The sequence below is a fragment of the Tachysurus vachellii genome, chromosome 10 (assembly GCF_030014155.1).
Source record: "Tachysurus vachellii isolate PV-2020 chromosome 10, HZAU_Pvac_v1, whole genome shotgun sequence".
Classification (NCBI taxonomy): Eukaryota; Metazoa; Chordata; class Actinopteri; order Siluriformes; family Bagridae; genus Tachysurus; species Tachysurus vachellii.
The window spans coordinates 6869919-6895745 of record NC_083469.1 but is presented as its reverse complement, the minus strand read 5'-3'; the positions used below and the strand labels follow the sequence as shown (position 1 = coordinate 6895745).

Below are 25827 nucleotides of genomic sequence, written 5' to 3'. Positions count from 1 at the left end.
TATTGTATATGATCTTTGAGCTTTATCGCTTTCTATTCCTATTACACTGCCCGACAGGCGAAAATAAAAATCTTTTGTCATTCTAAAAGGCTATATATATATATATATATATATATATATATATATATATATATATATATATATATATATATATGTATATATATATATACAGTGGAAGTGAATTATACAATGGTGTTCCAAAAGTCTCTATATACACACACATGTGCTACATGCTATAGCTTTGTGTGTGTGTGTGTGTGTGTGTGTGTGTGTGTGTATGGAGACTTTTGGAAAACCTTTGTATAATTCACTTCCACTAAGCTTGGGTTACATCTCAACACACACTCAGCATAATATGCATTTAAATTTCACAGCTGAGTATGTTATATTTTAAAAACCAGAATCACTTCCTAGCCTGCTATAGTGCTCTTTGCTAATAATTTATAGCACCAAAATGGCAACAATGTAGGCCTTCGCACACATGACATAAACGCCTACAGAGGCCTAAAAGCTCATTTAGCCTCTTCACGATTTGATGAATATTCTAATATTCTAATTAGCATTAATTCACACACTTGTGCATATATATTAAGTGCTTTGCAGAGCTGCAGTTAAGTGCTGCACAAAATTCTGTTCTGTTTTTGCCTTTTCTGGCATTTTGAGACGGTTTGATGATAATCTGTTATCGTGTATAGTGCAAACCTTACAGTTTTCCGACTGATTCAAATTAGGAAATACATGCAAATATTTACATGTAGATAAATAATAATGATTAATTGCCTCTTCATGCAAATTGTCAATGTCTGCAGTCAGTATTATTAATTAAAAAATTTTTTTTTCTTTCTTTGATGGGGTGGTGGTCTGCAAGTTAATTTGCATTCTGAACGCCTTTCTTAATGTGGCTATTTATTTTAATTTAATTTCATAGCCGCACCAACAGCAAGGGAGGCTTTTTGTGTCAAAGTCGCATTAACCTCTGCCTGTTTAATATGCAGCTCGCCGCGTCGCTCTCGACGTCATGAATATTCATCTTTTCATCGGTCCGCTCTTCCCACAATGCAGCGCGTTACATCCATAGCAAAAGAACTATAACTATCTGAGTTATTACACACAGAGTGCACTAGATAGGGCACTAGATAGGGTGCGTGTTTAATGATCTTTCTGATGATATAGTGCGCTCGTGCAGGCAGTCTGACGTAATTCGGGACGTAGCAACAGGTTCGACTTGACAACCAGGAAGTCATGTTTGTTTATCTCGGGAAAAGTGTAAGCAAGACAATTGCGCGTTTTTTTATTCTAAGGATCTCGGTAGCGAGCTTAAGCATGGGAAGCAAGTCGGTTTTGCCCACAAAAGACCAAGCTTTGAAAGGCAGAGAGGAGAAAATGGTCGTGGCAGGTAAATTATTATAGTGTCACAAAAACACAGCACTTTATACTGAAATCCAAGATAAATACCTTTGCTGATTGAACCAGAAGTGTCTAATTCTAGTTTTTTTAATGTATAAATATCCTGGTTAATTTGTTTCTACACACCATGCTTTTATAATACATATATAATACAAGTGCCTTACAAAGTAGGTTTTATTATGTAAAAAAAAGAAGAATGCAAAATATTCACAAAATGAATGAACTTATACCAAATCATGGTTTATTATCTGACACTAATTTCAGTTGCTAATAAACAATGTCTTATTGAACCAGAAAGAAAAAAACAAACAAATATTTTTGCAATATATTAATAATATTTTTTTTGCATCCTGTTCTGCTTAAAGAGTAATGCCATAATAAAGAGTTATCAAAATAGGGTCTAAGGTCCTCCAAGGGCTTGTGAACTATAATCAGTCATTTTAAAATAGTATTATATAATGTTTTTGTACTTATCAAGATGAATTCATCTCAGTTAAGGACTTTACCCTGTTCAGGATTTCAGGGAACGGGAACAGGAACTGGGAACAACTCAAAAAGCCCTGTATAGGAAGCCAGTCCATTTCAGGAGTTGTTATAGTTATGACCGTTAACTACTAAAATGAAAAGACTGATTGGCTTGTAACGTGAATTAAATAGGTTTACGCCAAACTTTAATAACCATTAACATAAACAAGGATAAACATTCATGTTAACATGAATCTAACTGCAGCATTTTTCAATTCAATTCAAGTTTATTACTGTTTCTAAGAATAATATAAAGATTAATAGAATACAAAGTTAAACATTAATATTAGATATATTTAAATGTGTTTGTATTTATCCCCAATGAGCAAGTCTAAGGTGACTCAGGTGACTGTGGTGAGGAAAAACTCCCTTGAATGGTAAAGGGAGGAACCAGTCGTGTCTTGTATCACGATACAAGACATTTCTAAAATTTAGATTTGTGTGGTTTAACACGATTGAATTATTTGTTAAGGCTTTCCGCTCTAGTATGAGACGTTAGGATTCAGCTTCCGTGTGTTTCAGGGGTCTTCGTCAACTCAGAGGGAGTCTATTAGTTTAAAGGCCTCTGAGACTGAATCCCAATGCAATTGTTAAAAAAAAAAAATACACATTTGCTTTGCTGTATTTTGGAATTCATGTGACTTGTTTTTCTTCTATGCAAAACTATACATGCAAGTTGGCAAACATGTTTGATGACTTATAGACCATAGACATGCAAAATAATCTTGTTTTCTCACCAGTGTGGTTTATCTGAAATTCCTTTAGTACTTTTTGAACACCAAATTATATGACATATAATTTTTCATGACATCTAAAATCCAGTATCTGTCTTTCTCTAAAAAAAAATCGTATTGCATCATCATGATTAAAGTTTGCATTATTTGCACTTCCTAATGGTAAGAAGTAGGACGAGCCAATCAGATTGCAGAATAAATCATTCTGAAGCTTGTGGGTGGAAAAGTGTACAATCATGCAACACTATGACGGTGTAGTGGCTTGTACCGCTGTCGCTGTGACCCTTGTAATTTTTAATTTGGTCGAAAATAAATTGACTTACTCCAACTCCAGCTAGTTGGAGAACAGTACCCAGAATGCATCTGGGTGCACACATGCTGTTTTCCCCAGAGATCGCTGTGACTTGTTTTCACAGACACACTGGCACACATCACGTGCACTACAGTCTGAATACTGTAAGTAGACTGTTTATATTTTACTAGAGGAGATATAAAGAATGCAAATTTGTATTGCATTTGTATTGACATTTATTAAACATGCTTTCATTATTTTTTATTATCTTTTTGCTTAACTATAGCTGTGACAATTTAAAAGCTAACACCTGCTAATGGCTAAGTTACTAAGCTTCTCCATGTGTTGTTCATCATCATTGCTACTGTTTTAGTGAAAATGCACATTTTTAGAATCGTTTCACGTTGTTTAGAGCTGAGCAATGCATTGTGGGAGTTTTAGTACCATGGCACTATTAGAGGACCATCTGTGCATTTTGCGCATGAAAGCTCCACCCACGTCGTAAATTCCTGCTCCGTCTGTCGAAGCAGCTCATTGTCACAGCATGGCGGAAGTTCCCGGGCCTCCACCTCCCATGAGGGGGTGTGGCAGGAGCTCTGGTCTCTGATGGAGGCAGTACCTGCTGTTCTTTTTATGGCTAGCTATTACAGTCTGATTCTGGATAACCCATATGCTTAGTGGCTTTAAAGCTCCAGAACAGTTGTGCAGATTTGTTCGCAGTGGTCAAGGTCTTTAAACCAAGTGCTAACATCATATCGACCCAATCCGAGGTTGTGCATTCAGACCTCACCCCAAGACTTTATGCTCTAGTGGCTTGTCTAGAGCACTACATGCTATTCTCAAAGTCTTGCAATAATGAGACAGATATCAGAATATCAGTTTTTATTTGGTTTAATTCTCTTTCCTCAGCACTTTATGCATATTGTTACAAAATCTTGATGTAGCATAGCACAATGGAATGGATTATATATTCTGGCTATTCATTTTTGTCATTCACAGTTGTTCGGCTTGTCATATCACCTGTGTGTGTGTGTGTGTGTGTGTGTGTGTGTGTGTCTCTCAGCTAGCAACTCTAAAAGTCTTGGAATTAAAATATGACCCAAATGTCCCTCAATGCTGTGGCACATGATGTGCTAGTTTTACAAATCCGCCCACCTGCTGTACAACACGCATGGAACAAGGATGTGGTGCGGTGTCAGCAGGGAATATTTTTGCTAGGCGTACTAATTACCTCGGACAGATTATATTTCCAATTTTAGGCTGTAGGAACATACTAAAAACTGAAAACACAGTACAGTAAATAAAAAAAATCACAACCAAAAAAACGGTCATGTAACTAGCCTTCACTTGCCATTTAACACTTCAGGTTGAAGCCACTAGTCGGGTTGATGGAGAACGCCACAGCTCAAAGCTGACATGATGGCTGGAGACCTTCTGTCTCTTTCCTGTCGTCGAGGGTGTAAACACAATGCTTCATCAGCAGAGAGCGGATTATCAGGACAGGATAAAGATAACTACGTATACTTACCCTAGTGATGGATTTACGTACCTGTTTGTTTTCCATCCCGGTCACTTATGCTGGTTGTAGTATTTTTTCTTACTTATTTTTTAATTAGGCAGGAAAACCTGCATGAAATTAGAGCTTTGAATTGTCTGGTAAGCTAATAGATTTATGATTTTTTTTTTTCAAGCCGGACATTGCCTCCACAACCCTTCATATGGTTCTTGTCAGAGCTCAGGAAAAAAGTCTTGATGGTGTTGTTCTTATCTTGTAAGTGGTGGTGCTGAGATGCGTCTTCATTGTATTAGGTCCAGTTGTGCTTTTTCTAAATAATATAATCGTGAGATAAAATAGTTTCTTAGAGCTGTAATCAAACTTATTTTTCTGCTTACCTTTCAGTAGAGTGCCAGAGTCAGAAAAGAACGTCCCCCTCATTTTCAATAGAAATTGAACAGAAAAAGACAAAATCGGTCCAAACTTAAAAAAAAAAATACCCTAATTGGTGGAAATTGGGGGGGCACGGTGGCTTAGTGGTTAGCACGTTCGCCTCAAACCTCCAGGGTTGGGGGTTTGATTCCCGCCTCCGCTTTGTGTGTGTGGAGTTTGCATGTTCTCCCCGTGCCTCGGGGGTTTCCTCCAGGTACTCCGGTTTCCTCCCCCGGTCCAAAGACATGCATGGTAGGTTGATTGGCATCTCTGGAAAATTGTCCGTAGTGTGTGAGTGTGTGAGTGAATGAGAGTGTGTGTGTGCCCTGTGATGGGTTGGCACTCCGTCCAGGGTGTATCCTGCCTTGAAAAAAAAATGATTGGTTACATTCACAATTATACACAGACATGCACTGAAATTTCTTTTGATGGTCTGTGACATATCAAAATATAATAAAAAAAAGAATGTTAAAATAAAACGGAAACAAACACAACATATAAATGTGTGCACACGATATACCAGTGACATTATTGCACAACCTTGTTTGAGTGCAAAAGCGCTGTCGACTCCAATTCAAATGGATGCATGTGTTTATTCTAGACAGCCTCAGGATAGAAAGACCTGCAAAAGCTTTGAGTACTGCAGGAGCATTTTGATGCAGCGCCTGCTCCACTGGACATCGATTGTCTCATAGAGCGGATAGGAGGAATTGCTCTTGATGGGGAAGAGCTTGGCCTTTCAGAATCTCAAGGCTCAGCTCCAAAACTGCTCCAGCTTTCGTGATGATCGTTCACCTCGATGCTGCTTTAGCAAACAATGGCGTGGAGCAGAATGGCGTGGAGCAGTGATATTCTCCAAAAATAATGAGCAGCCATGATGAGCTAAAAGAAATTTATATTTGGTGTTTAAATAAATTCTGATTATAATTTTATTATGGGTCGCAGTGTTCGTGTACGATAGTCTTGTCAGTTGACTTTTTATCCACAGAGCCTTCGTTTATTAAAATTGTCATTAGAATCCTCTTAAGGATATGTTTAGCTATAGCTTAAAAACTTGGTGAGTTAGAGTAATTAGTAATGAAGGTGAATTTGTGAGGTAACCAAATGGCTGTCCTCCTGGCTGGACTGCACAAACCATGGATCTATCTGATAGTGCGATCGACAGGATCCAGGGTTCAAGGTTTCATCAAGTGGTTGGATAGCTGTACACTGTAGCGACACAGATACAAGCCTAATCAGCTAGTAATCAGATAAAGCTAATGGGAATGTAGAACTATATATAGTACTTAAATCTCAAAAAAAATTACCTTGTGAAGGGAATTTCACTATTCTCAGGACTCACATATGCTTATAATTAATCCTAGACTGTATCCTGGTTATTAATCTTATAAGATTTGAGTTTACTTTTTATAATAAAAGACTCCATCTGATGGCAGAGTATTTAATTTAGCCTCTGTGTCGAACTATAAAGCGGTAAAGCAACACAATACAAGGCCACATCCTTTCTGTCGTCTTCGTTTATGAAGCTGTGTGTGTTTTGTGGAAGGGTGTAATTGAATGCAAGACTGAGGCCCATCAGAATTCTGCTGCAGTTCCTCCAGACCTGCATGCCTCCATCTTGCCAGCAGTAGCTGAGGATGTTTGTGTTGGCGGGGTGGGGTGAACGGAGAGGGAGGGGGTTCTCTCCATGGCAACCGGAAAGGGTTGCCTGGATACGGGTGTGAACAGAACGTGTGGTGTTTGTGTGTATGTGTGTGTGTGGCCTGAGAAGGCTGGGATGATCTTTGCTTCATGGTGGAGTAGATGTGGTCGACTGCAGCATCCTGGGCTGCTGTAGATGAGAATGTAGATCACCGCTTGGCCGTCCTGTGATATTGATGTTACGTTTTAGAAAAAAAGTCAGTTTTGGCTTGTTGTCATGGCTCTCGACTGCTGTTTGTTTAAATTTTTGTTTTCACTCTAATACTCGATGGTGGAATTAAAAAATGAACCAATCTTCACATTCGTGTCGAGAGCCCACATTTTATCAAAACTTGCCGGATAAAATCTAGTGGTTGAAGTGTTTGCATTTGACTTTGTCCCTGAGCTAACATTTAACATATGAAAGTAGATTGAATCTCAGGAAGATCAGGGCTAGCGCAGACAAACTCTATAGCTATCTACTTGATTGAAAGTGGCCAATTATTCAGAGTGCCTCATTTTAACAAGCACAGTATGTAGGCATGCAAAGAAAAAAAAGATTTTAGATTGTTCCCAACATGACCAGACCTGCAGTGAACTTAAATCTAGAAGATTTTTACTTAATGAAAGTTATTGGAATGGCTGTGTGTGTGGAATGTTTAATAAATGGTGAATCAAATGTTGGTGAATTTAATTGGTATTGGTATTGGCTTGCGTGCCTGTTGTCAGCTGTTGGTTGCAGATTGGTTCTCAGCCAATCAGAGTGCTGCCATATGTTCAGTTTATAGTTATAAGTTAGCGGTATGCTGTGTGCATTGACATCATATCATTCAAGCGCCAAAAAGCGATGGGTGAGACGCAGAAAGAAGGAGTCCCTCGTTGTCTAAGTCTAGTTAATATTCTAAGAGAAGACTGAGGGTTTGTTGTTCTCTTCTCCTACCCCTTGGTAGTTTCTTTTTAAGATTTGGTGGCTGGTTACACAAATTCACAAGTTCTTCACCAGTATCACTCTCCTCAGCTATTTTAATCCACCTCTTCCCAAACCCAGCAGTGCCAGAATGTTCCGGAAGATTCCAACGGACACACGGCGCTGTGCAGGATCTGGACAATGTGACCGTAGCCAAATTTCCACCTGCGGTAGCAATCCAGCCAATCAGAGTGCCGCCATATGCTCACCTTATATTGCTGTTAGTCTGCAGCATGTTGGCATTTCTCACTAACTCTAGATTGACAACGTGGCACGTGTTCAACATCAACGTGGTGGACTCCAAGCGAAAAGATGTGTGTGCCATGTGTACCGATAGTCCAATAGAATGTAGTCTCCTTTTGTATTTTTTATGTCTCGGGAAAGTCCTTGTTAGTTGGGGGGTAAAAAAAAGATGTGGAGTCCTTTTGAGCTCCTTCGATTAGTACATATCTGGCAAAATAGCTCCAAACTCTGATTCATCCCAGCGTAGCTTTCCCCTCTGAAATTTCAAAAGAAATACAAACGTGGGTAGATCTGTTGTTTTCGGGAAGTTTGTCCGGAAAAAGAGAAGAACTCCCGTTTTCAATTTGCGCCGTCCCCTCCTGCAGTATTCTTTTGTCAGGCTCTCCCACCCTGTTTTTGTTTTTTTTTTCCTTTTTCTCTTTCTTTCTGGGCTTTGGCAGTGCTTGGTAGTGAGGTGTTGTGGTCTGGGTAAAGGCGTTGGCACCGTCTCTAAGCTCATGGTGAAAGGAGACCGAATGGTATCGCTTGGACTGCTGCCAAAACTCCATGAGAGGAAAACAAAACTCAGTATGGAAGACAACATGTGTGGAGAGAGAGAGTGAGAGAGCGTGTGAGAGAGGCATTATGGGAATGTGAAGGGAGGAGGTTTAGTGAAATGTGTTTGCATGAGAGAGAGCGAGAATGCTTGCGAGATAAATAAAGCCTAAGACAAAGGCATTATGGGAAAGCAAAGGAAGTGTAAAGAAGTTTAATCTGCTGAAATTCTGAAATAACATCACTGGCTTGGTATTAAGCTATTTTTATTTATTACATTAACATCAATGTAAAGATTTTGAGGATAAGAACATGACATTGCCTCTAAAATTCTATTCGATTCAGTTTTATTCGTATAGCAAGTTTATAAATGGAGATTGTTACAAAGCAGCTGTACATGAATCTTAAAATTCTGAATATCAATTATAAACGTTTTCATTTTATTGAGTAAACCAAATGGTATGAGGAAGACATAAGGGAGGGCGTTTCTAAATCATTTTAAATTAATAGTAGACGTCAATGGAAGTATGAAATTCCATTGCAGTTACTCTTACCATAATAAACTGTTTTTAAAAATAATGTCCTGAAGCGATTTGTTCCTTAATGTCTTTCCAAGTCGCTATTACAATTGCTTGTATTTATGAATGACGCATCATACTTTTTAACCCTTTATAGTTACATTTACACTTGCATTATAAACAGAGCTACAAACTCTCTCTTTCTCTCTCTCTCTTTCTCTCTCTCTATTTATCTCTTTAAGTTAACACATCTTGTTATGTTACAGAGAAACCAGCAAGACCCACAAAAACACCTTGCATGAAGACTTTCCCATGGCGGAAAACTGCGGCTTTATCATTGACTTTTTAAACACGGACACTGACGCTTTCTGAAGTACTAAATAAATATCTGCTTACAAATAAGAAACCTCTTTTTCGTTGTGTAATAACGCATCTTTAATTTGTTTATTATTAGGTGTATATTATGTGGAGTGTCCAGCCCAATTATCAGAGCTGCTGTTCTGTAAACTTAATTAACACCTTCTGACCACCGCTGTGGTATCAACACCAGTAAGGAAACTCGTGGACAGAAATAGATCTGCATGATAATGACTGAAATCATCCTTGTGCTGATTCATTTGATCAATTTTTCAGACAATGTAGGAACAAAACAGCCTGGATTTAATTAGATTATTTTTAAATAATAACTACACTGCAAGCCTACATTCTTTTCGAGGTATAAAAGTATTTTCGATTCATTACAAACTGATACAGCCCTTAAGTGTATCAGCTGCTTTTATTTTATAAATATGAGCTTGTTATTACCATTTCACAGTATGGAGCTTTGTTAAATTCTTATCTCAGAAGCCTGTAATATGCAAATGAGCATCTTACAGACAAGGGTGTAGTTATTGAGTTCTGTAAGCTTAAAGGCTTAAGATGTCCGCGCTGATAAATAATGACGTGTGCCACGTTTCAAAGAAAAGTTTATTCATTTATTCGGGGCAAATGAATCCAGTCAGTCCTTTAAGTGTACTTTATTTAGTTTGTTTTAAATTAGTATAATTTTCGACAACTTAATTTAGATGTTGTCTATGGCACGCTGTTGTAAAATGTGGTAAAGCCTGGTGTGTGTGCATGTGTGCCTGCGTGTTTGTGTGCCTGCGTGTTTGTGTGCCTGCGTGTGTGTGTGCATGCATGTGTGTGCATGCGTGTGTGTTTAGCTTGTGTGTGCATGGGTGAGTGGTTGTGTTTGTGTGCTTGTGTTGTGTGTGTGTATTTAGCTTGACATCAGACAAACTGGTGAACTGAAGTGTTTTGTCTATGTCATTCTGTTGTTGTGTGCTTGTGTGAGCTTGTGTGAATAAATATGTTCTCCGATTAGATCTGCATTGCTTGAGAAAGGGTTTATAGGATGTGTGTGTGTGTGTGTGTGTGTGTGTGGGTTGGGGTAGGTTGAGGTTGTTATCCATGTGTTCATAGTATTGTGGAATGTGTCGGCCAGTAAGCAGACTGTAGCTTTAGGCTGCAAATCATTTCAGTCTCCTTTGCCTTAATCCATGCCACATCTGTGCCATTTTTCTTGTAGTTCCAGCATGGCACAGTTGGCAGAGTCGACCCAGCCACCCTGGAAATATGTTAACCACCTCAAGTCCAACATTTACTCTGTAGCGAAGTCTCTGTATGATCGTGTGTGTTTGTGTGTGTGTGTGTGAGAGAGAGAGAGTGTGTGTCGGGGCGGGCTGTAGATTTGTTGCAGTAAGTGTGATGAATGAAGATGCTCTAAAATAGGAACTGTAGCCTGTGTGTGTTTTATTGTAATCTGTTAAGTGTCTCTCAGTGTGGAGGCCCAAGCTTTGATCCTGCTTAGCTTGACCAGACTGAGCAAATCTGCACTAATCCTCCCAGTGCTATCCCTTACACACACACACAAACACACACAAAACCTGACCCAGCTACCTACATAGATTTCTACTCCTTTAAGCGTTAAACTGTTTGTTACACAACGTAATTCAGCTCATGTTCCATCCTGGTGGAGCTCAAGTTACTGTGTTTGTGGAATTGTGCATGCTCTCCCTGTATCATTGGAGCTTCCTCAAGCTTCTCTGGTTTATTTTTACCTCCTAAACAACATTCTAGTCAAGTGGATGAGTGTGTGAAAGAGTTTATATGTAAAGCCTTGCAATAGGCATGCGTTTCACACTCAGGGTTCCAGGATTTGGTTCCGAATTCACTGCAACATCAAGCAGGATAAAGTGTTTACTGAAGGTGGAAGAGTCCAATCGTGTCTTTAGGGTGTAGAAACTTTTGCATGTTGTAGATACATTACTTAATACCATGTAATATTAGTTAAACACTGATCATACGTGAACGCCCTCAAGCTCCTGATTTCACTGGTTACTGGCACTGGAAACCAAACCCAGTTGGCTTCTCCATTACCAGCAGTGGTTTTAATAAAAAACTGCCCCCCCCCCCCCCTCTCTCTCTCTCTCTCTCTCTCTCTCTCTCTCTCTCTCTAGCGAAACATGCAGCCACGGGGAAGCCCACAGTGGAGCCATTTCCTGTTGGGACAGAGACGATCATGTTTGGTGTGTTGCACCATCACACTACCCGAAACTGTACACAATCCACATTAACACACACCTACCATTAGAGTTATCTATTAGAATTTTTGTGGTATTTTTATTGTGTTATTCAGATGCTTCATAATTTCTGTTTTGCTTCAGTTGGTGTACAATTTCAGTGATAATAGATTGAAATTAAGTTGAACTGAATAACCCAGAACCACATGCAGTTTGTATTTTTTTTCTTTACTGATTGATGTATGTGAACTAGGGTTTTAATTCTAGGGAACAAATATTTAAAGATAGACCATGAATTTAGTGGCCATATGAATATGTAAATAAAAATAATTGTTATTCAATTATTGTTATTCAGTAATTCATTAAAACTCAATTTATGTAATAAAACCTTTATGCCATTATGCCATTACACTTATTTTCACAGTAACATATTAATTGTGGTTGCATTATTTTTTTAGGTTAATTTGTTTCTTTCATTTCTTAATGTGATATAGATACACATTGAAATATTACAGTCACTCAGAACAATAAGATTAGATTTCTGAAACAATGCGGGAATTAGAAATAAACAAAAAAAAAAAGAAAATAGGAATAATTAAATAATATTTCAGAATTTAATTACATTTTTTTTTAATTCTTTGGTTTATTTGTAGATACTTCAGTCTGTCTGTTTTACACATGTGTACACTGTATTAAGGCATGTATTTCACTGGAGTGTGTGTGTGTGTGTTTTCTCACTCACAGGTATGGGCTGTTTTTGGGGTGCAGAGAGACGATTCTGGACTATTTCTGGAGTGTTTTCTACTCAGGTGGGATACGCAGGTGGATTCACCCCCAACCCCACCTACAAGGAAGTGTGTGCAGGTAAGAGCTCATACACACAGACACACACGCACGTAAATACACACAGGCTGAGAAATCTGGGTGTGAGACATACCGTATGAGATGCTTATTCATGGCATTTTCTCTTTCCATCTTTGTCCTTGTATCTCTCTTCTCATCCTAGCAGCTTTCTGCAGTAAAATCCCCCACCCCCTCTTCTTCAACCTTTTTTTTTTCTACCCCATGACCTACTTGCATGCAGATTCAGTATGTGTCCCTGTGTGTGTTTCTGTATGTGTGTCTGCATATGTCACGCGTGTGTGAGTCTGCAAGTATGTGTCTGCGTGTGTGTGTTTGTGTGTAAGACTGTATGAGTCTGTTTGTTCTGTATGTGTGAGAGACTGTGTGAGTCTGATATTGTGTGTGTGTTTGACGGTATGTTCGCTGTCTGCTTTTGCAATGTGTCATCGCATCCTCTACAGATGTTGTAAAAAGCTATTAGGTTGAAAAACTGTTTCCTATGAATAGAGATTATGCGAGAAAGTCACATATGCGCTGCTTTACAGGTCTGACGGGTCACACAGAGGTGGTGCGAGTGATCTACACTCCTAAAGACGTGGGCCTGGAGAAACTGCTGAAGGTGTTCTGGGAGAGCCATGACCCCACTCAAGGTAACATACACATACACATATACAAATATACACATGCACACTCATGTGCATGCACCTAAATATGGATAGAACGAATGTGCAAAACAGTCTCATGAGATATGTATGTACTTTGGGAAGAGTCTCAGGAGGTAGAAGCAGACAACAGATTGTGTTAATGTGTCTGAGTTTGGAGATATGAAATACACCATGGGTATGCGTTATCATGGGTATTCGTGCCCACTGGGTGCATTTAGCATCTTCCATCTGCAGTGTAAGAAGCCATATGACAAAATGTGTGTGTATGTGTGTGTGTGTGTGTGTGTGTGTGTTACTGCATCTTTGCAGCTGAGACCCAATAATAGATGAAGAATGATAAGCAAAGCTGCCCTCGAAAAAAAACTGCCACTTTCAAACAAAAACACTCTGCATCACAAGTCATAAAATCAAATCTGTCTTTTTAGATTCTCTGTTTACAGCAAAATCACACACACACACACACACACACACACACACACACACGACATGGCAAACCCTGTCTCTTTTCCACTTTATTTCTTTTACACCCATGATATTTCGATATTTCACCCCGTCTCTCCCACACCGTGTTTGCTTTTTTGTTTGTTTTTTGTTTTTTTTATCATGTGACAGGAAGAATATAACGTTCTGCTAGTCATCACCCAGAAACACACAGAGACGAGATATCAAGAACGGAGAGGGGACAAAATGAAGGAAAATGGAAAGGGTTCAGCAGAGGTGCCAGTATCAACAGTTTAGCCATCACAATTATTGTTTCTAAAACACGTATTAAAGGTATTCGTTGGTAATGTTTCTTCTTTTTAAAATGAAGCAGCAGTCAGAATATAATTCGCCTGAAAGGAAATTCCCTGAAGAGGGACGGATGTGAAAAAGACACGTTGTGTATAATGGGATTTAATCTGACTCTGTGTGGGTGAACTTGGTCCTTCCTTGGTTTTGTGGGCCAATAGGAAACAGAAACTCGTTACTCTGAGCTCTTTGCTTTATAAAATTGGAGGTGCTGCTAATAATGAAATTAAATAGTAACATTACGGACGCTTAAGGACGCTTGTCTCAGGTTGGCAGCAGTGGTGTATACTGTGAGAGAATGTTAATATTTTTAATATTTTATTAAACAAGCAAGCAATCCCAAGCTTAAATCCAAAATCAATGTTGTTAAGCAAATGAGAGTCAAACACACACACATGCACACACAAACACACAAATAAAAACTAATTGAACAAGGCATGAATCCAGTGATGTCTACACACAACAGAGACTCGGCCATGAGACACAAGGTGTGTCCCAAATTACATACTTGTGCGCTACATACTATTATGCACTCACAGCTTACATAGTAGAAAAGCGGCGGTGCAACCAGGCACTGATGGTGGATGAGAAAAGGTTTTCAGAATGGCTGCCTACACTCAGGTGGACAAGACCCAATACTAATATCTTATAAATTATCTCACGGCGTGTGATTTATTTTTCAACATTTTACAAACTGAGATTATTCTGCTAAAGCAAGCAGTGTCACATTACCTGCTGTTTGCTAGTTTACAGACTTTGTACAGGAAGCGGTATGTCTTCACTAGGGATATATTGATACATCATGTACTGTAACTGGACAGAATGTTGTTGCCTAGTTACGCACACTGTCACCGTAAACAACCCCCATCTTGCATTTCATCTTTTTTTCCTTCATTATTCTTTATACAGTTTAATTTACATTTACAGCATTTTAGCAGACAGAGCAACTTATATTTATCTTGTTAATACAGTTGAGCAAGTGACAGTTAAGGGCCTTGCACAGGGGCTTCAGATTTGGTGGACCTGGGATTCAAACTCATGACCTTTTGATCTGTAGTCCAACAGCAAACCATCACACAACTCCTCCTTGCTTGCACACAGAGTTGTTGTTGTAGACCAACCGGTTGCCTTTGGGATACTCATTTCAACATACTATGGTTTGGGACACACTAATTCTAATATCGGGTATTATATAGGACGGACGATATTGGCGAATTGGGACGCGGCAACAAGTCCAGCATGGTCACTTGGTGAGGCAGCTCTGCCGTTACAGCCTCACTGTTCTGACTGTTTGAAGAAAAAAAAGTCATTTTCTCTACTGACGTGCTAGGGCTTTTTAGGCGAAATAAAAAAAATGTAACTACTGGAATTTTCTTTACAGGAGGAAAGTGTTAACACCTCTGGGTTCTGTGAAAGATAAGTAAAATATCTGTGAGTTTGCCCTGCAGGAGTGTTCTGTGAGAACAGGGCCAATTTTAGTTCCTTGGCTGTAGTTCCAGGAAACATTGTCTTACACAAAGTCAGCGATCGGTCAAATACAAGGTTCCCAAACTCCCTACTCACCTTTTTAAAGACCAACGCTTATGTAACAAATGATTACCAAAGCTTATTTTCTACTAAAGATTGTTTGGTGTGTCAGGAATGCATTTTGTTTGTGCTTCTGTTGGAATGCCATGCTGCTCGAGGCGACGGCAAGAAAAGGCTTGAACTGTGAAACTGTGCAGCTGGTTTAAAAAAAAACCAAAACAATAAAAAACACTTTCTTGTTAATATCATATTCCCACAGCAAAGCAAAGGTAATATGAATTAACATCAGAGGTTAAGAATCAGTCTCAAACCCCTCAGCTAAGTAGGGAAATGTCTCATGGTGTTTTTCACAGTCACGATGCAGTGGAAACACAAACTAGGATCTGTGAATTTTTTAATCAGGACTATAACTTTGTGACTCGAGCTCACACTTTATCTCACTCCCTCTCTGTCTTAATCTCACTCTGCTGCGTCACTTCTCAACTTCTCTGCCGTCTAACCACACGTCCAATAGTCCGCTTGGCGGTGGTGATAAAAGAACCCAAATTATTCTCTCAAGTTAACACTCCGATTTGGACAGCACTTTTTAAATTTAGAACAAAAAATTTAATTTAATTTTTTTTTAAAACATTTATTGTATTCCTTATTGCCTAGGTTTGTGGATACTGCTGAAATTTGTCTTTATTTGGAAATTTATTTGGAAGAATAAAGTATCTATCTGCCTGCCTGCCTGCCTGCCTGTCTGTCGATCTCTGTTTATTCATTCATTCATTCATGTTTATATATTTGTCTATGTCTGTCTGTCTGTCTATGTATCTGTTTATCTCTCTGCCAATCTATCAAGCTATCTGTCTATTAATGTGTCTATCTGTCTGTCTCTTTGTCTATCTATCTATCTATCTATCTATCTATCTATCTATCTATCTATCTATCTATCTGTCTATCTGTCATTGTTCATTCTGTCTGTCTGTCTAATCTGTCTAATCTATCTAATCTATGTATGTATGTATGTATGTATGTATGTCTAAGTTAAAGTTCAATGTCTCATGGAATGTCTCATTAGTTAAAAAAAAAGGTTAAAAACAAGACATGCAGTAACTGAGTAATTCTCCAAAAAAAAAAAAAAAAATTTTTTCTTTTTTTCCCCCCTCTAATTTATTTCTTTCTTTATATAATTGATTTAAGCATATGATCAAAACAAGACTTCAAACACACAATCTTCAGGCTACGTTGTCAAAACTCTTTCACTGCCACGTGCCAGAGTCATAAATGTCAGTGTCGGCTCACTGTTCCAAGCTTATTAGTCTCTGGAAATCTGTGCATTGTATATTTCCACTGCAGTTATTATCTACGATAATATTCCTCCATAATCTCCGGTTTTCCCTCAATCTCTTGCCAGGGCTCAAGTATTAATCATTACATGGAGCATTACATTGCGTGTTTACAGTAGATCAGGGATCTTCAGCTAAAAGTTATGAAGCTCCAGTTCTGTAAAATTCCTAGCTCACAAACATCTCGATAAGCTGCAAATGTGATGATTAATGATAAGATCACGACTATAAATAAGATCATATGAGCAGAAGAGATAAGATGTGTGTGTGTGTCGTCAGTTCCATAATCAGACTAGAGAGGGTAAATGAAATTTTAGAAAATCTACAAAAGTCTAAAAAGCCACCTTGTAGCCTTTAGCTAAATAATTTACATAATGCATTTAATTGCATCAGCAGATGATCTGCAACAGAGAACGTTCATGCTTTAAAAACTTCAGTCGCTGAAATACGGACTATTTATTCTTCATACGATGGTTGTGATCTGCGGAATGACGTTTCTGAGTTCGTATCCAGACGTCTGTCTTACCTCAGATGTAGATAATAAGAGCAAAATTTCTGGACACAAACAGAACCATCAAGCAACCATCAGGTAGAAGCTCTGTGTGGAGCTGCATGATAAAAGTCTAACATCCAGGTGGTAAGATTAACTTCATGAAAAGTTCCAACTTTCTTTCAGATGTGACTGTAAATGGGTATCTACGGAGCAGAGGGAACAAAGCGCAAACAGAGAAGAGGACGATGAGCTTTCAACCTTTGAATGTTGCACATGGGGCTTGGTGTTAGCACTTGAGCACAGAACCTCAGCAAAGACTTAGTAGAAATTCTACAAGGGCGTTAAATCACGCTAAGCAGCTTTGCACTTAAATTCTAAACATGACGCAGTACTATAGTATAACATCTATTCAACTTGCAGGCACTTGGTGCTCTTTGATGAGATAAAGCCACCCACGCTTATTAATTATTCATTATCCCGGCATATCCTAGAGGGAGAAATATAGCCTGCAGAAAGTTGCTTGAAGTTAGACTCCTGGAGTTCTGCTCCTGCACCGTGTGAAAATCAGACCCGGCAGAAAATTCCGTCAAGTCAGGCTTCTGAGATGTGACTAGAAAAGATGTATTTCCTGGCTCTGAATGTCATTCAGGTCATTAAATATCTGCTAATATTGATTTAGGTTGAAGATGTTTCAATAGGAATCTGAGTGCTTTCATTAGAACAGACCAAGAGCTTCGTGTGCTGTTTTGTGATTGGCCGATTTTAGTGCAGGGATGTGGAAACATCTCTGTAGGCTGTTTCGCCATGCATGCATAACTTGGGATTCATCCGTCTGCATACACTCACGTCATACAGTGTGTGTATGTGTGTGTTTTCTCTTATATGTTATGCATTAGTCACTACATTGCATTTAACCTGCTTGAAATGGAAAATTCTTACAGGTGTTTGTGTGGGTATGTGTCTGTGTGCATGTGTCTGTGCACAAGTGCGTATGCATGCACGTTAGTATGTGTATGTATGAGTGTGTGTTTCTTCTCTTTGCCTTACGAGACCTGAGTATTATGCCGCTGCCTCCCAGTTCAAAGGGTTTTGCTCTCAGCGGCGTGATTCGCAAAGCAGCCAATCACGGCTCGGATAGCAACATTGCCAGCCAATCATACGCTCCTAACACAGTCTCCTTCGTAACCCCAATCTCATACCCAGCAACACTTACTGTGGAAGTGGCTCTAGGCCATATATGACACAAGCACACACGTATGTTTAGGACATGCATGGACTCTCATGTCATGGACTGTGGATATATGAAGTATAATACAGGTAGATAAGTAAGTGGAGGGGTTTAAGAAGCTGTAGCATTTTTGTTGCCTGTAGCACAATATGGAAAAGTGCAAAACTGCACACACAAGCAACACACACACACACACTCGCATGACTGTTTCAGCAGATTATTACTTATCTACTTAGAAGGGTACTACCCCAAGCCCCCCGCTCCCACTGGACCCCAAAAGTCTGGCACTTGGTTGGACTAAGATAAGAACATTTATCTTTCTCCTCTCTTCTTGTCTCTCCCCCTCTCCTCCCCTTTTTCTTTGCTTTCCTTGCTACCCCTCCCCAGTCACTGCCACAGCAGTTCTGTCGTTCCAGGATCGTCCGATCCCCGAGGCGGCCTGCTCATCCCTGCGCTCCCCTTTTATCACTTAGTCACTGTGTGCATCTTTTCCATCCCCCTCTCCGTCATTCTTACAGCCTCTGTTGAAAAAAAATAGGCACAGTGATGCGCTTCCTCTTGCTTCTGTGTTCCTCTTTTTTCTTTGCCCAATACTTAGCTTTCTTTGCGCTTTTTTTAAGGTCATGCAGTATTTACAGAGAGGTGAGGGAGAGTGAGAGAGAGAGAGAGAGAGAGAGAGTGTGTTGGTTTAGGATGTAGAGAAGAAAATGGAGTGCATGCTCTGCTTATCTATCTCCAAGTACAACTGCTGATCTGAAGACAGCTTTATTCAGCAAAATTGAGATATTAATACAAATAATCAGAAACTGCTGAGCTGTTGTCAGCCTTGTATGTTCCAATCGGTCACACACACACACACACACACACACACACACACACACACACACAAGCTTCTGCTGATCTGGATGCATCTTAATCAGGATTAAGGATTAAGCAGGTTTAATTTCAAAGAATTACTACTGACCTGGAATCAGTGTATATCAGAACTTCATAACTGCTGATCTGAAGTCAGCATCATTCATTCATTAGAAACAAACTTTCACTCATTTATTCCTGTTGATCTGGAGTCCGATTGATTCATAAGAGCTTTAATATGATGAAAGCATTATAACAGTCCCTTTTAGCCATGCGTGTAACTAGAGCTCCATAACCACTTTTCTGAAGTCAGTCGTATTTAATGAGGCTTTAAACCCTAAACTCCTAGCATCTGTAGTTGCAAAAAGTGGATAGTAGGTGCAATGAGGAATGTTAATCTGCAAACAAGCTAGATTATTTTAAAGGGTTAAACATAACGTTAACTTCATCATTTTTAAATACAGTTTTCTGTGACAGTATTTCAGAGCAAAACAGATCAGCTTCTTTACTCGCTAATCATTGAGCTTGGAAAGAGAGCAGATTATCAGTGAATATTATTTTTTCCCCACAGCTGCACATGCACGTTGAGGTGTTTAGATAAAAGATACAGAATAGATACGGAAGAGAAACTTAGGAATAATGCAATATAAAATCAGAGATTTCAGTTTGTCCTTAACATCATTGCACCTGATGACTTGAGTACTGTTCGGATGGCTCGAATTTCTGGACATATGTCTGTTAAAGGATGGACACCTTTTGTGTTTGGTTGTTTAAGGTTACATGACCGTCATCATATATGTAGGCGTTTATCTCTGCTAAAAGCTTAGTAACCTACCTAAAATCCCCAGAAGCATCGTTTAGAAACATCTGTATTTTATCGGCCATTTTTCTTGGACGATATAACAGGGTCTTTACTGGCATGACAGATTCGGACGGGACTAAAATCCCAGAGAGATTAAAAGTTCCCAGTTTTAGTCTTACAGTCTAGCTGATCTGGAGTCAGCTTTGTTTAATACATCATTAATATCAAATTCAGATATCTGTGCTTTCTACTGTATCTGCAGTCTGCGTAACAGCTATAGGATTTCAATGTCCTTAAAAACACTGAGATTTGATCATGTGTTAGTTAAGTTTACTTTTATTTTGAGAAATTTATTCCAGTTAGCAATATGTAATATATTTTGTCTATTATATGAAATTTCTTTGATACGTTGCTGTTACAACTTGTCTTGGAGAACATGAACACAAACATGTTGTAGCATGATTAATTAGTCCTTTTTTTAATCACAACACTGCCATGGCTTAGCAAAACACTCAGAAAAATAATTAAATGGTTTTGTTTTTCTCATTTGCATGTTACAGACCTGCAGTATTAGTACTGTGAAGGATCTTGAGTCTAAACAAATCATATATATGTTGATGAATACTGTATATCGACTGCAGTAAGTATATTTTCGTATCAAGTGTACGACAGCAGTGTGTTATTAATATATCGCATGTAATTTGCAGTCTAAGCATGTGGCAGTATTTTTAATCCCAGTGATATAACATGCGTGTGTTTTGCAGGTAAATTCTGTGGCTTTGTGGGTCTTTTTTTTTTTTTTCTTCAACCAAAAGATGTGCTATGCTTTTCGCTACGCTACATCGTCACCGACTTATAACTCGGTAACTGGCTAAATCTTGTTCATTTTTATCCGGACGTCAGTTTTCATTTCAGTTCAGCAAGTTCAGTTGTAGCATATTGTCTACCAGCACAACCCCCACCGAGTGATACAACAAAAAAGGGACGCCCCGTTTCTAAAATAAGAACCCCCCACCTTCAATTTACCGGGGTGCAGCTTGCAGTCGGCACGTGCCTCATGAGGGATGACCCTCGACCTTTGTCCTTCCCCCTAAAGCAAGGCTGAAAAAGGCGGAGTCATTACGCTGTGTCAGTCACTCAAGCTCAGAGAAGCAGTCAGAGCTAATTTATGGAGATTGGATATGGAGAGAGAGAGTGTGTGTGTTTAAGTGGTAAAGTAATGCATTCAATCAAGCAGCGAGACAAAGAGAGAGGGAAGACGTGATGGAGTAATAGAGCAAATGTTTCAGCCGAAGATGGAGGAAGTCAGAGGGAATGAGGGTGGAGGAGGACGGATAGGTGACATGGTAGCTGAACCAACAACTTTAGTTAGTATACGTTAAAGCAACTGTAATGAATAAGAATTACAGTCTGTGTTTCTCACCCTGAAGGTCATCATGTGAACAGTGAGACAGATTTATAATTAGTGGAATAATGCTATTTGTTTCCTTGTATTTTTTTAAATACTTCAGTTTTAAAAAACTGACACTCAAAGTTTTGGTATCATTATCGATATTGGAAAAGAATCCGTTATGGTGTCATCTTATTTCTCTGTATGTTGCCACTGGATGCTTGAATTTCCTCTGGAAATTCTGTCTGTCTGTCTAGATTCTGTGTAATGATACTTCGTTTTATTGAATAATATACATAATGTTATGTGATGCATGATTAATTTTTACATCATTCTGACCATCAGTTTGGGAGAGAAAGAGAGAGAGAGAGAGAGAGAGCGAGAGAGAGAAGAAAGACACAGATATAAATACAGCACTGTGTGGTATTGAAGTCTAATCAGAGTGTGATACCATGTGACACTGTAAATAAAGCCAGTGACAGGGATCTAGTCACACACACAAATATACATACATACATACATACATAAATACATACATACATACATATGTACTCTCTCTCTCTCTCTCTCTCTCTCTCTCTCTCTCTCTCTCTCTCTCTCTTTCTCTCTTTTTCTCTCTCCTTTAGCCCTCTCTATTTTTTGATGAAGTGATTGATATATATGCAGTGCCATCAGCACTTTTGTCCAGCGTGATAGAGTGTGTGTGTGTGTGTGTGTGTGTGAGAGAGAGAGAGAGAGAGAGAGAGAGAGTATGTGTGCGCACGTGTGAGTGTGTGTTATGTAAGAGGAATAAAAATAGCTTCCACTCTGCAGTGCTCCCTCTTAGCTTCATGCTCTCGCATGCACACACACTGCATCACTGCACCTGCGGGACAGACACACAAAGGGATATGAATTTAAAACACACATTCTATGAACAGATACAAATGTATACGCACATCAGCAATATATGAAAATACACGCACAAGATTTGAAAAGGATCAGATCACGCTGGCATGAACTGAAAGACACACACACACAAAGACACACACAGATGGGAATCAGGAAACTAAATTGCACAAACTGACACACAGATAGTCATAAGGCATGACATAATTATTAAAGTGTGTGAGCAGATTTTGAATATATGGATGCTTCCGAGTGCACGTATCACCTCAGCGTTCATATTTACTGCCACTCGGATGATACTTGTATAATATTCATGCCTGTTTCATACATAGACCTACAGATACATAACAGCAGAGCTCTGTGTGTGTGTGCGTGGTGTTAGGTTTTGATTTAGATTCATAGATATTTAATCAAATCTTTGTCATGGGTCAGTTTTCAGAAAAATGTGTGTGTGTTTAATTGTACTTTAAATTACATCATGGGTTGCTTTTTATACGTAATAATAATAATACAAGAGTATGCAGGTGTGTGTGGTGTTAGGCTTGGATTAAGATTTGGAGAGTGTTTTATAAGTTTTTGGGACTGGGTGATATTAATAAAGTATCATTTATTAACAGAGTGTTCGTGTGTGTGGCGTGTGTGTTGAGAAATGAGTTGTGTGAATTATTCAGCCTGTACAGGGCGGCTCTCATATATAATAACTGAAATCTTTGATGGAGGTTGAAAAAAAGACCTGCATGAACATGAAGAGAGCGTGCCGATGAAAGAGACGCGGTAATGTCATGAAACATCGCCGTGTCAGCCATCAGTCAGCATATTGCTCTGTAGATCCATGCTTTTGACACTGATGTGTGAAAATGCAATTCAAATTAATAGTCCTTTTTTATTTTGTAGTCTTTTTTTTTTTGTTTTGTTTTTTTCCCAATACACGTTTTCTAATTACAATATTGGGCCACCACTAGGGGGAGACACAACAAACACAGAAGCTAATACTGAAGAAGAACTTGAATGATAAAACAGAGTTGAATAGAAATCAACCTGATCAGGCCACATTTTCAAAATTGTTTTATTATTTGTTTGCTTGTTTGTTTTTTCAATATGTGGTTTGCGTTTGAGAGAGAAAAAACTCACCAGGCTTAACAAAACAATGTGTTTGAACTCATCCTCGCGTAATAAAACCGTCCATGTTTGAAAAAGTCCAGCCGTCTTTGTTAACCTCTTACGAAACCTTCTTGTCCTCTTCCACCAATCTCTACTGTTTTAGAACACAGTAATAATCATTATTTCAATTTTATAAATAATATCTATTATATATACTATTTTAATATTAACGGTTTGGAAATTTAATTAATTAAAATCCGTTTATCAGATACGTGTTTTATGTTTATTGGGGAATGATGGGCAATGAAACCAAAAGGTCAACTTCAAAAAGATCAACCTCGTGTTTAGATTAGAATGAATGTCCTGGCTACACGATTGCATTCTTTGACCATTTAGTAAAGAGTAAAAGAATGAATATGATTATATTCACACTAATCCAGTGTCCCCCAAGATGAGGTTCTTACTCTTATCATCTCAGGGAGTTTTTCCCTCTCCAGTCAAGTCAAGAAGCTTTCTTTGTCATTTCAACCATATATATCTGACGCAGTACACAGTGAAATGAAACAACGTTTCTCCAGGACTATGGTGCTACATAAAATGACATAAAGCTAAGGACTTAATTCCTGGCCATATAGAGTGCAACGTGTGCAACCTAGTGCAACAGTGAGAGATACAAAACACTGCAATCAGACAATACAAAATAATACAAGACAAGCATCATTTTATATCCTGAGCGGCCGATGTGTGCTACTGTCGTGCCATCATCTTCGATATTCATTATCACCTCTAGTTTGCTCCTTAGGGATATGTTTCAATTCAATACTTCTAATTTATCTCCTAAATTTATTCAAAGAGTTCTTTGAAGTGAACTATTGTTAAAACCACTATATTGAGTTTACTTTAATATCTAAGATGTAATCAGAAACAGACTCAACAGAAGTTAAAAGATCTACTTTGTAGCATACAGATGTGGTGGCCTCCATCTATATTTACTGTCACGGTGCCCTTCACCCAGACACTAATCATTATAGTGCAGTGGAAGTGTTAGCTCATCAAAGCCTAAGATGTTATACAACTGATCAGAAGGTTGTGAGCTCAAATACCAGCATTACCAGTCTGCTACTGTTGAGCCATTGAGCAAGACCTTTAACCATCAACTGCTCAGATGGATAGAACAGAGAAATTTTTAAGAGTTTCTGACAAAATGGTGCGAATGTTACCCACACCTGGCTTTAATCACACTCTATAAATACATAGAATAGTCACACTCTATAAATACATATAAATAGTCTGGACATTTATCCAAGGTGAGGCATCACTTGGCATATTCTTATCTAACCTGCCAAACGTTTAGCTCGTGATATTCTGGGTTTTTGACTCGTGCTCGTTTTTGGATTTCAGATCTGTGTCGTTTTTTTTCCAGTTTGTTTATCTCCTGACCTCCCTCTAGTGTGTTGACCACAATCTTGTCTGATCTTTTGCTTTACTCTGCCAGTTTCTTGAATAAAACCGTTTCTTTGCGAATGCAGTCGACTCTACCGCCAGATTTTTACATTTTCAGGAAATCTTAGTTACTTTACTAATATTAAGTTAAACTCCATTTTGTTTTAGATATCAAATTAGTTATCAGATTTTTTAGAAAACCTTAAGGACCTATACAGTATATACTAAGATTTTTACCACAAATATTTTTTCCTCACCTTTTCCTAATATATACCATAATGATCCCCGAGGATGCGTTCTTTTTGTTCCTACTATCATTGTCCTCCTTCTCCTCCTGACTGTTAAAGAAAGAAAGAAAGAAATTAAGGAAGACAAGAATCACCTTTCTTGTCACCAAGTGTGTGTCTGCGATATTGAGACAGTGTTGGTTGAAATACCAGGCACCTTTTTGTTCTTATTTTCCTTCTTTTTATTTTCAACCTTTATTTTGTGTATTTTTCATCCTCATGTCGTGCCTAGGAGTTTTTCTTGCTGCTGTTATCTCTAGAACCCGATGTCTGTAAAACTGCTTTGTGACAACGTGTCTTGTTAAAAGCGAAGTGTGTGTGTGTGTGTGTGTGTGTGTGTGTGTGTGTGTGTGTGTGTGTGTTTTATAAGATGGTTATCATGGTGCGTTTGGTCGCTGTGTCAAGCCTGACAAACTCAGGGTCGGATCGGAAGGTCAGTGGCAATCCCTCAGGGTCAAACACAAAATCAGCCAATCAGAGCACAGTGTCGTGGCTTCTGACGAGCAGAGATCCAGAAGGAGCTTGAGGCAACATGGCCACCATCCAGCACCGAAAGAGAAAAACGAGAGAGAGAGAGAGAGAGAGAGAGAGAGAGTGAATGTAGTGAAGATAAAATCCTATTATTCATCAGTCATTACAGAAGGTCGACCTGAACAATTTATGGGGGTTTTAAGGGACAACACTCTATTCTGTAAATCTGATCATTCTCTCTGTGTGTGTGTGTGTGTGTGTGTGTGTGTGTGTGTGTGTGTGTGTGTGTGTGTGTGTGTGTGTGTGTGTGTGTGTGTGTGTGTGTG

At 38.8% G+C, this 25827-nt stretch overlaps 1 protein-coding gene across 1 annotated transcript in view; it reads left to right on the top strand.

Moving 5' to 3' along the window:
• The first annotated feature begins 1208 nt into the window (after nucleotides 1-1208).
• Nucleotides 1209-25827, top strand: part of msrab (methionine sulfoxide reductase Ab) — a 31710-nt gene continuing 7091 nt past the window's right edge. Inside the window, exons 1-4 of the mRNA XM_060879766.1 lie at nucleotides 1209-1396; nucleotides 11326-11394; nucleotides 12133-12252; nucleotides 12777-12881. Of these exons, the coding sequence (XP_060735749.1) occupies nucleotides 1243-1396; nucleotides 11326-11394; nucleotides 12133-12252; nucleotides 12777-12881 (448 nt within the window). The 5' untranslated portion in view covers nucleotides 1209-1242. The remainder of the gene's footprint in view (nucleotides 1397-11325; nucleotides 11395-12132; nucleotides 12253-12776; nucleotides 12882-25827) is intronic.